Consider the following 12,565-nt stretch of genomic DNA (forward strand, 5'->3'; position numbering starts at 1 on the left):
GGCCAGTCACAGCCCTTGAAATTTCCATAGTTGTCCTAGTACTTTGACAACGCATTAGTTACTTCTGAAGTCAACCCATGATAGAAAAGGTTTTTGTGACTCCATAGGATTTGTGCAGATACTGTCCAAACCATCCCACCCACCAATTTGTGGATTTCCTGACATATACATGGTGCCAGTTTCATTTCCATAATATGAATTTAAAAGAGTCTGCCTAGACACTTCGCTTCTTGCCGCAAGAAGTGTTTGGCTGGCTTGAAGGGAGAGACAGTGTGGTCGTTCAGCCCTTGAAACAAGTAGGCTCCCTAAGGAGGGTAGTAAGTCAGTAAGAGCATGAAAGATTTTTCCAGAATGCCTGATGATAAAGAAAGTTTATAGCGATAGCAGCAATAGCCTGAACCAGCTACTGGGCAGAAAACTCCATAAATCTTCTGAAATATGAATTAGTCACCGTGGGGAGACAAGACTGGTTTAAATCCAAACATTTGGCTTAGCTGGCTTATAAAACAGACAAAAAAGGAAGCATGACTGTTCTGACTAGCTATTCAGACAGTAAGCAGAATAGCTAATCACACTGGTTTTTCAGTCTCACTTTTTGGCACTAAGGACCTTCTGGGGGTTTAGTAGGAAATTCTTCCTTTTTGTCATACTGCAGAACTTGTGTGTGAATACTTTGTCTTAGTTCTTTGTCTGTATTAGGCTGTCAAAATTGATAGGCTACAAACCCAACCATTTCCCATGCAAGATACTTGCACTATAAGGACGGTGGGTTTTGCCTAGCTGATTGCCTGGGTAATGTTTCTCAAAAGCCAGAACTCGTATTGGGTCTGATCAGCTAGAACAACTCACTAGTTCCCATTATTTGCCTTTGGGATGGGCTAGAGCAGAATGAAGATCCAAGTATGTTATGGGCTGGGCCTTGGGGGGGGGGGAGTGTTTTGTATTTGTTGGTTCAATTTCCTTAATGAATTCTAGTCTGAATTTATATTGGCACATAGCATGACAGTGTAGGAGACATGTACAGCATTAAATGTAAGATGTTCCAAATGTTTTGAAATGTGTTAGATGATATTTTTTAATTAGTTGGGAAGTTTTTTAGGTGGTTTTAAAATTGTTTTTAACTGTTGCAGATACATTTTTATTTCATTTTGAACTGTATTATTTTAACTTCTTGATGTTTGTTGCCCTGGGCTCATTTGGGAGAAAGGGTAGGATAGAAATTTCATAAATAATTGCGTAAATAACAAGAAGGTGGTATCCGAATAGCATTATTAGTGTGTAGATTTGTAAGATTCATGGTCAAATTGTATAGAAACACAGATTATGTGAGCAGCATTCACTTAACACACCCCATCAATGGAAACCCTCTGCAAAGATTTCCACTTGTGCAATGGGGTTTCTCCCTGTGTTTTCCCTGTGCCCCTCCCCCCAAAAAATGACTGGGGGGAGGATCAGGAGAAGCCCGACAGCAGCACACTGCTGGGGAATTTTGTTTACTGCTGTGTTGCTTATTGACTGATTATTATTTTATTGTATTTTGCCTGCATTGTACTCTCTTTTGGGATTATTTGATAAAGAATAACAAGTTTTATGATAAAATAAACTGTTGTAAGCCGCCTTGAACATTTTTTTTAACTTTGGAAAGGTAGCATGCAAACAGATTGACTGATAATAACATCATGAGATCTACCAGCAGATTTAAATCGATCTTCTGACCACCCCACATGTTAATGAGCAAGGTGGTCTGAATTAGTGCAAGGCTAATTTCATGCTGCAGACCAGCATTCAGGGCCCATGAAGCTCACTGCTATTTGGTTTAGAGCCTGAAGAGGGTTCTGAGGCCAGCATACTCTCAATATATAGGAGAACATTCAGAGGGTCCTTGCGCCTAAGGTTTCCATGGTGATGAAGGGCTTTGGGAAGACAGGGTTAACTAATCCTTTGGGCTGTGTGTCATACCAGGGGTCTCAAGAATAATGCAGAACTTTGTGATGAGGGAGAAGGTTATTACCTTTATTTTTCATTATACCTCCCCGTGAGGTAGCCTCGTACCCTGACAAATTGTTCAAGGAAGTTAGCTACAGTCAGGATGAAAATAAAATATAAAACTAGTTCACTCATCCCGTTGAACAGCATGCGCTTTGTTCTCCTCCCCCTCATGTACAGGTCTGCTTAAATGGGGCCCATTCGGCACATATTTCTCTGTGACCTTCTTGAGTATCCCTATGTTGAAAAAACTCCAGGGCAACTAAAGTTGCTTTGGAGATTATGATTGTGACGATGCACAATCAGAAGCGTACTTTAAAGTTCCTGTTGTGCATTGGCAGCTGTGTGTTACATATTACAGCTGATGTTACATATGACTTCAAGGATGGGGTATGTGGGTGTGGTTTGAGAAAAACAGCTAAATTTGAACCCCTCACAGGCCACGTTTGGCCCACTGGCATGCAGCCCCTGGAAGGTTGCCCATGAGAGAATGTGGCCCTTGGGCTGATGAAGGTTTTCCATCCCTGTCCCGGTGGCTGCTCCTTCTTTATTGCTGTAATGCATATGTTTTCTCTGCCTTTGTCGGAAGATAGTTTTTAAATGTTACTCTAACTTCAAATACTCTTAAGGAGAAATTTATATAATGAGCAGAAACAACAGTTCATTTTGGTTTGGATTTTTAAAAAAATACAGGAAGCTTTTCTTGGTTATTGAAACAGTCAGCAATGCAAATTTGAAGGTGCTAAGCACAGCTGGAATTATGGCATAAATATTCAAAATGAGCTGTCCAGTGGGGAATAAGCTGTGGGTTTACTTGCTGGACTTAAATTTGCATTTCCAACCTTTCTTGTGGAAGCTCCTTTTTTTTGCTTTTGAAGCTATGGCTGAATGACAACAGACCTCTTATTTTCTGTTTAGTGCCTCATCAAAAGAAGAATAGTCATTCTTATTTTACTCCAATATAACTAGCAGTTAGTGTTGGACTACAGCTTCCATAATTCCTGCCCATTGTCTGTGCTGGCTGGAGCTGATTAGAGTTGGGAGTCTATCAAGATCTGGACTACCTTTGTTTTCTATATGTCTTAAATAATGCATCCTGTTACAAGACATTTTTCTGATTGACCCTTAGCATCCTTTATGAGCATTTCCCTTGAGAGGCCTTTCACATTTATTATCAAGCAAGTGGCAAAATATCTGAATGTTGTCATGCCTCTTAGACCAGCTATGTTGGTTAGTTTTTTGCTTGTTATTTTTTTTATAAAACATTTTATTTAGCTATGAAATTGTATTTTAGACATAGCATTGTGATTGACTGACCCACAGACTCACTGTTAGGAGTAAAACTGACTTGAACCAAAGCTTAAGTACCTAATAGAAGAGCTCACAGATTGACTTTTATGAGCTTGCCGCTTGAAACAGCAGTCGTGGATGTCTCCTGAGAGTGGATTCAGTCACAAATAAGTGCTCTTGCTTGTCATTCCAGGTGGCCAACTTGTTAAGAGCAATGTTTCTCCTGACATATATTTTCAGATATTATGATGGATGCTGTGGAGGGAATGAGTACCATTTCCACAAAGTACTCCTTTCCTGCCCCAGATGTTCCCCAGCTTGCGGGGGGGGGGGGAGCTGATGAGATCATGCCCTTAGACTAGATTTTCTCCTTGTACAGCAATGAGGCTGGCTGAGTTGGCAGTTAATGCACTATTTCTTTTCACACTTGTATGTTCTATGTGAGAAATGTTTTCCTTTCACAGATTTATACATTTAATCATGCCAACATAGGTTTCTGCCATACCTACAATTAGTCCCAGACCAATGTATTAAATCTGGTATCAATTTGACATTGTCACCTTCTGGGAAAAAAACAAACAAAAACAAAACATATTTATGAGATACAGTGGTACCTCGGGTTAAGAACTTAATTTGTTCTGGAGGTCTGTTCTTAACCTGAAACTGTTCTTAACCTGAGGTACCACTTTAGTTAATGGGGCCTCCCGCTGCTGCCATGCTGCCGCCGCATGATTTCTATTCTCATCCTGAAGCAAAGTTCTTAACCCGAGGTACTATTTATGGGTTAGCAGAGTCTGTAACCTGAAGCATCTGTAACCTGAAGCGTCTGTAACCTGAGGTACCACTGTATTGACAGGCTGCCTTTACAGAAAAGGTCTAGAATGGAATAAGCATTTGTATTCCCATGTAATTCTAATGTGCCTGTCATTTTCTAGGCAACACCACCCTGCATTTTCTGGTCCTTGTGACAGGCTGTGCATCAGTGGGGAAAATACTTGATGCTGAAGTTTACAGAATCACGACAACAGAATTCTGTCCTCTCCAGGAAGAAACTAAGGAGGAAGATCGTGTTTCTGCCTTGAAGAAAATTCTTAATTCAGGGGTGTTTTATTTTTCTTGGCCAAATGCAGGGTCAAACTTTGATATCACTGTCCGAGCCCAAAAACAGGGTGATAACAACTATGGAACTGCAAACTCTTTCTTCTGGTAAGTGCAATATGTTACATCCTATATTTGATCAGTCCTTAGCTAATATGTCCTAGACTTCAAATCCATGTGGATTTCTGCTTCATGAAGGACTGGAATCTTTTTGGGATCTTCTAAAGCATAGCAATAAATGCATTGCTATTATAGCTAGAGAGTGTCCTTTTGTGGAAGGAATAAAATGTCATATTTCTAAATATAATACATATGGGAATAATTCCCAGTAAACTTAGTGAAACTTTTATTGGATTGGATTGCCAATGTATACAAGGCTTTAAGTGCTGGTTCACACATAGCTCAGGTGTGCTGGGTTGTTCAATTTATTATTGCATTTACATCCCACTTTTTTCTCCAGGGAACTCAAGGTGTTGTAGATGTTTCTTCCCCCTCATCATTTAATCCCCATTACAACCCTATGAGGAAAGTTAGACCAAGAGGCAATGACTGGCCCAAGGCCACCAAGTGAACTTCATGGCCGGGTGGGGATTTGAAACCTGTTCTCCCAGGTCCTAGTCCAACACGTTAATCACTACACCACATTGGCTCTGTAAGCGGCAGGGCACAATAGTGAATTGCAGGCTCACATGCTTCCCCCCCCCCCCCTTGGTGAATGGAACTTTTCATGTGAATCAGAGTTTGTGAGCCTGAGATTTGCCCTTGGGCCCTGCTGTGTATGTGAACCAATCCTGGATGCCTAAATATTTGTGAAGCAACCATTTCTGAATGTTTGCACCTCACTATAAGCAAATCCCAAGTACCTGCAACTTGTACAGTGTGCAAATTTAAATTTTTTTTTGTTAAATAGAGAAGATCAATACATTTTATTTTCAACATTTTAAATAATAAATGGCAACTTCTGCATAATGTATGCAGTGATAATGATACCAAGCAAAATAAAAGTTAGCAGCTGCTTAAGTGCATGATGCTCCTCTTGCAGCCCATTGAAGGTAAATACAAAGCCCTGTGAAAAATAATTGAATTGGGATGATGGGGCAGGCCTATGTCAATCTAAGCCTGCATGAATTATTTATCTAACTAAGCTTTAAATGCCCCGGCACCAAGCTATTTTGGCCAAAGCTTTGTTGTTGTGCGTGTACTGTAGATGATACTGCAGTTCTGAACTTGTTAAAGGCTTTTGGGATACTTAGCTATTATGTTTCTCAACCAGTTATGCTTGACACATAGTCACAAAGTGAAGGTGGGCAATAGATCGAGTGAACATTCTCCTGGGAACTAGTCATGATAGCTGAATGCACTATCATAATTACTTCTGTATATGGCACTCTCCATGTGGCCTTCAGGGTTCCATTATGCCAATAAGAGCATCAGGACAGCTCTGCTGCATCAGACCAAAGAGCTATCACGTCCAGCATCGCATTCTCACATTGGACAACCAAATGCCAATGGGAAGCCTGCAATGAAACCATGAACCCAAGAGTACTCTCCCATTTGTGATCCCCAGCAACTGGGTTCAGAGGTGTACCGATTCTGGTGTTTCCATGACCCACTTCTGGGCTTCTCTGAGACCCAGTAGGACTGCTGTGGGAAGCAGGATCCTGGGCAAGATAGCTATTTGGTCTGATCCAGCGTTTCCCAATCTGGTGCTCTCTAGATATTTTGGACTGCAACTCCCTTCATCCCATGCTTTTGCACATGCTGGCTGGTGCTGAGGTGAGTCCAAAACACCTGGAGGGTACAAGGGTGGGGAAGTCCAGTCTGTTCCATCAGGGCTCATCTAATCAACTTTTGGCAGGTTGATTAATAGACCTAAATATATTCAAAACAGATTTTGTGTAATTTTTCTTGACTTAGTTCTCCTAAATGCATTTGACACAATTTGGCCAAAAGTCCCACTGATTTAAATGGGAGAGATTTAAGTTATATATTTAATTGAAATCAGTGGGACTTTTTAAAAGCATGTAACTTTTACCTGGATTGTGTCCACTATCTGCATCATGTGGTGGCATTTTGGGATGCAAATGGCATCAGTACAGAATATACTTTCACAGAAAACTGCTGACTTTAGTCAAAGGAAATTGTATTTAATGAATTAGTCTGACTGATAATATATATTCATATTGCCAGACAAACAGTATGGAATATTAAATATAGTCACATGCAGAAGTCACTATATTGCCTTTACTGGTTATATTTCCTTTCAGTAGTAGCTGTAGACTTTTTGAGTTGTATCTTTTGTCTGTCTTAGCAAAATGTACTTAGGAACAGAAGTACAGGCCAGAAGCAAGGCCAGACACGCAGTTTTTACTGCCTTTCCTACTGCTTTGTCCCATTCTGTTCTGGAGGATCCCATGATCCTGAGGAGCAGCTTTTAGGGAGATGTAAGTATGTTAGATCTTGGGACGCGGGTGGCGCTGTGGGTTAAACCACAGAGCCTAGGACTTGCCGATCAGAAGGTTGGCGGTTCGAATCCCCGCGACAGGGTGAGCTCCCATTGTTCGGTCCCTGCTCCTGCCAACCTAGCAGTTCAAAAGCACGACAAAGTGCAAGTAGATAAATAGGTACCGCTCCGGCGGGAAGGTAAACAGCGTTTCCGTGCGCTGCTCTGATTCGCCAGAAGCGGCTTAGTCATGCTGGCCACATGACCCGGAAGCTGTACGCCGGCTCCCTCGGCCAATAAAGCGAGATTAGCGCTGCAACCCCAGAGTCGGTCACGACTGGACCTAATGGTCAGGGGTCCCTTTACCTTTACCTTTAAGTGTGTTAGAGGGGTTGGCAAAAACTGGGTGCATCCATCTGCAAGAGCAGAAGTCATTTCCATTAAGGTAAAACCACAACTGGATACAGCCCAAAGTTTTTTAATATTTATGATCCCGGAAGATTACATATATTAATATAGTAATTGTAAGCCCAGGGCATGGGGAGATTCTGCCTGACTACAACAGTAAAAACAGGATATTTCAAGGCCAAAATATCTGATGGGCTGAATTCAGCTTGGTTGGTCACAAGCTATGCAGCTTTACCACACAATATAGGTAATAATACTTTGGTGTCACAAAAGTATTATTACCTATATTGTGTGGTAAAGTTGCACTACCTTTATTTTTTCCAGATTTGATTGCAAACAAGGATTTCATGACTAAAAACTATTGAACCTGCACTGCAGTTTTTCAGGTCACAACCTGAACTGTGAAATCCTCCTATTAAAATGTCTGTGGTTCTATGAGTTGCTACCTTAACAGAATATTTCCCAAGGTTTATCTTCACTGTAATATTGGCTTTCTGGCAAGAAGCAAGCAAGACTGGAATCCTTCCAGTGGCTTGAACTCAAATAAACCTTGCCAAGGGATAATACTTTAAAGTTAGCTTTGTTAATAATATATAGTACACCTAGTGAGTGATTATTATTGAATCTTGCAGGAACCAGCTACTGCATGTCCCCTTTAAACACTACCAGGTGAATTGCTCTGATTGGCTGTTAAAAGTGATCTGTGGTGTGGTGGACATTCGCACTCTGTACGCTTCTCACAAGAAGGCAAAGGCCTGTCTCATCTCCCGGATCAGCTGCGAGAGAGCTGGTGCCCGGTTTCACATACGAGGAGTCAATGATGATGGCCACGTTTCTAACTTTGCTGAGACGGAGCAGGTAAGGACTGGATCCCATGTCTCTAAATAATTGATTGCATTTACACAAAGTGGGGTGGCAGTTGAGGGATCAGGATGACATCTTTCACAGTGACAAGTGACATGAGAGAAGCTAGCAAGCGCTTTTCAGAAGTAGTGTCTAACCGCCCACAATATGTTCATTAACTCTGCTTTTTTCCTTTTTGTTCATTACACATGTCTACAGAAGAATACACCCACTCCATTCCCTCCTCTTCAATTCGTTTGGCTTGGAGCTTGCATTCCCCCCCTCCCCACATTTGATTTACAGTTGAGAACTTGTGTATTCTGTGGTTGGGGGGTGGGAGTGTGATTTTTCCGTACATTAAAAAAATCCCTGAGTGGGGAAGAATAGAAGCAAAATAAATTCTTCTTGTTCATTATCACACACTTTCTCCATAAGGATTGTAGGCTGGACTAATTTCTAATCAGAGAGTCTTTCCTGAAGCTTTAATAGTCCATACCAAACATCTCATGCACAGGTAAAGGGAAATGTGAGTTTATTTGTGTTCACAAGGACACTAACACCAACCCACCCCAAAATGTAAAGCGTATTTTATGACATATTTTAACCATTTTCTTATGGTATCGTAAAAGGCAATTTATTTTTTAAAAAATTATGGAGCAGGGTTTGATTTTGAAATGATCATATATTGCTTTTGTGTCAATCTCTTCTCCGTTATCCTTTCTTCTGCTTTAAAACAAAAATAAATCATGAATTCCTGTCATCAAGAGTGTAATGTTTGTCACCATGATACCATAACTACCAGGCAGTTGGTTCAACTAACCCTTTTTCCTGTGACTGGATCCCTGCATTCTTCAGTGACAGCACAGTGCAAGAGGGCAAAAGTGTAAGCCTATCCTTAGTCGCACCCCTGAGCGTTGGGGGTTAGCATGCTGGCTAAGAAGTATTGATGGCCCTGCCTTCTATACATATATCTAATTCTTTGGCAGCATTATTTCCTCTTACAGCTAAAGAAGGAATTGTCATCACCACCGCCATCATTATAATCTGTCTCATTAAGCTAATGATTTGAAATACTTTGCTGTTGGGGCCTTGTTTTCACAGTGTAACTGAGAGGCCTATTTTGCACATAATAATACCAAACCATGTTTTAACAGTACATGCATGAGCAGTAGCAAACCTCTTCTCTTCTTCCCTCCTCTGGCGTGGCCATGAGGAGAGGATTAGAAACAGACACTTCCTGTTTAGACTAAGTAGAGATTTTCATTGCATCCAAACTGGGGTAGTGTGTCAGGGAGGACAGATCTCTAATTAGCTTATACTTAAGCTCTGTCCAAATGTTCCTTTTCGTAGCTAGCTATTGAGATACCATCTGCATAAGAAATGCTGCTGTGGTATGCAGTGTGCTAGAAGATGGATACTTGTTTCCGGGGGGGGGGGCTAAGTAAGAGAAAATGCACTGTTGGGTAACTCTGGCAAGGGGTAGTGTTTGCTGATCCAGGATTGAAATGCTACCCACTAAAAATGAAGCTGTCGAGTGATGCTCATGCACCTACTGTCTTAAAGAGGAAAACTGGGAAGGATAATGGACATTTCCTTAGCATCATTATGGAAACTGAAGAATTATAATAGAATCATAGAATTGTAGAGTTGGAGGGGACTGTGAGGGTCATCTAGTCCAAGCCCCTGCAATGCTTAAACCCACAACCTTGAGATCCAAATGGCACCTATGTTTGTTGGTCTTTTGGCCTATGAAAAGCCTTTCAACAAACAATGCAAGAAAGCAGAACAGAAAGGACTGGCAGCACCATACCATTTTATTTCTAATGGCCAAGAAATACATTCTTTTGTGAGGAATGGCTTTCTTGTTATGATGGATGAGGAGCTAACATGTCGTTTTGTATGTCTCTCTACTCAAAAGGACAGGTGATAACTTTAATCACAACGTGCTGATTTTATAGACCTTACTGGCATCATAAACAGCTTTTTATTCAAATGCTTGCATATAAAAGGCAAACTGTACCTATATTCATACAACATACTTATTCATTTTGCAAAAAGGAAAAAGAGCGCATGGAATCTTGTTCTACTAGTGCCTGACTTATGGGTTGCAGGCTGCATGTACATTGCAGTAGCTTTTATTTTTTTCAGACAGTTTTAGTTATTTATTATTCCCTACATCTGTATCCCACCTTTTCCCCCAGGAGCTCAAGGTGACATACATGGTTCTTTCCCCTCCCTATTTTATCCTTGCAACAACCCTGTGAGGTAGGCTGGGCTGAGACATTGCGGCTCCCCCAAGGTCACCCAGTGAGCTTCATGCCCGAGTGCAGATTCAGCCCCTGGTTTCTCAGGTCCTAGTCCAACACTCTAACCTCTACACCTGCCTGGCTCTCAGCCTTGGTAATATTATGGGGCTCTCGGCATTATTATTTTCTCTCTTTTTTTAGTTATGTAGCGAACATGATTTCTTCTGTGCATGCTAATGTTCAAATAACACAAGTCAAATAAAAACACTGTTTATATGATGCTAAGATAATTTGAGGCCTGGAGCAGAGTAGGAGGAAGGGAGCTGACAATGATTTTCAGCGTTAAGGCTCCTGTTGCCTGGGATACAGTGACTGAAATATAGCTTGCATACTGTCGGGCATCACTATTGTCACATTGCAAGAACACCTGCACTTCTCTTCAGGGGTTAAAAATTGTATAGAAGCGTTGGATTTCTGCAAGGGATTTCTCATGTTCATTGTCCAACTCGCCATTGTATCAGCCTTGAGGGCTAAGCATCCCCATGAAGGATAAGGCTGTTGGCAGCTATCAATTGCATTTTTCTCCCTCTCTCGTAATAGTTGAAGCCAAGGCCATGCAAAGAAGCTCAATGTTGGACAATTGAGGACAGACCAAAAGGATTAGCAATTGTTTGCTGAAGCTTAAGAATGATTGTCGAGCAGGGATGGAGAATCATTTCCAGTTTGCTGTGGGGTGGGGTGGGGGACTGGATGCTGCAGTGACCTGTCCCCTGTGCACCATTCACCTGTCATTTACCTGATGTCACCATGACATCACCTGAAGCATTTTCCTTTGCCCACATGGTTTGAAATCAAATCATGTGGGGAAAGGAATACTGTTTTCAAGCTCTGCCAATCAGCTTATTGGCAGAGCCTACAAAACTCTGTACCTTTGCAAACACTGACACTTCACAGACACACTTGCAAGGGCACAAGGCCTTGCAATCAGCATAGAGCTGCATCTTAACCTGTTCCGCACCTGATGCCATATATATGTAGGGCAGGTGGGCACGGCTTGACCAAAATGGCCTTGCAGGCCAAATGCATAGGCTTGCCAGTCTTAATAAGGTCTGCAGGCCAGAGGTTCCCCACCACTGCTGGAAAGCATTGCTTCCTTTATAGATTCAATTTATCCTTATATTTATGTTCGGAGATATTTGAAACTGGAAAAAGGGCATGGAGAAAAAGGAGTGATTATGCCTTTGCTGCTCAGTGCACTTGAGTGAATAATGGAGCTCTGTATTTTTGTTCCGTGGAACTTCATTCAGCCACTTTAATATGGAATATAAATTTTACTTTAGAAATAGTAATGAGCACCATTTTTAACCTGGATCACTGCTACAGGAATGACATGACTTAAATTTTGGAAGAAGTGAAGATATTGAATCTCTTGTAACTGGGGACTTAATCATGTGGTCATTCTGGAACTAGGCTATCAAAACATGATAATTGGCTCCATATTGTCTAGGGGGGTATTCATATAAACAGATTAAAATGCAGTGAGGTCATTCCCCCCCCCCCATTTCTAGCCACATATTTACATTGTTTTTGCATTAACTTTTTTGTTTCCTTTTTTTGTTTCCCATCCTTTGACTCTCCCCAGAACCTCTACTAGTGAAGCTCTCATCTGCACATGGGGCAGTGACTATTAGAGTATGCTCACATTACTGCTTGCCCCACTTCCTTGGCAGAGAGTGATAGTTGATAGGTATGAGATTGTTATTTATGCAGACCCAGAAGAAAAATAAATCTGCACTTGCTATCCTCTTGTAAACGTAGATCTGGGAAAGGTATGGGTCACCCTTATCAGTCTTATCAGGTCACCTAAAGAGTCGGCAGAAACGCTTTTTCTAATGCTGATATTGGAAAGTGGCATGTATCCATGTGGTAGCGATAGTTGGCATTCTGGCTTAAAACACACCCAAAACATGCCCTAAATATTAAGCTGAGAGAAGGAAGCTAGATAGAGTTAGCGAGAATCGTTCTCTCTGGAACTAGCAAAAGAGGCATTGGGTGAAGTCACCACCTCCCCCCCGCCAGCCTCTTTCTCATTCACTTATATATGCATCACTCGCAGCCACTGCACTCTTTCCAAACAGGGCTGCACCTCAGAATGGCTGAAATCCAGTCCAGTTTGGAATGCACAAGCCTAGGAGGAAAATCTCTCCTGCTTTCTTAGCAGACTACTGGATAATCAGTGATGAAGTAATAA

At 41.5% G+C, this 12,565-nt stretch overlaps 1 protein-coding gene across 3 annotated transcripts in view; it reads left to right on the forward strand.

Annotated features, from left to right (window-relative positions):
• The window catches only part of SYNJ2 (synaptojanin 2), a 51,449-nt gene that overhangs the window by 6,974 nt on the left and 31,910 nt on the right, over positions 1–12,565 (forward strand). For all 3 annotated transcript variants that reach the window (XM_081187424.1, XM_081187423.1, XM_081187425.1), the window contains exons 3-4: positions 4,212–4,482; positions 7,858–8,083. In XM_081187424.1, the coding sequence (XP_081043550.1) occupies positions 4,212–4,482; positions 7,858–8,083 (497 nt within the window). The remainder of the gene's footprint in view (positions 1–4,211; positions 4,483–7,857; positions 8,084–12,565) is intronic.

The sequence above is a fragment of the Podarcis bocagei genome, assembly GCF_964188305.1.
Source record: "Podarcis bocagei genome assembly, chromosome: 3".
NCBI lineage: Eukaryota > Metazoa > Chordata > Lepidosauria > Squamata > Lacertidae > Podarcis > Podarcis bocagei.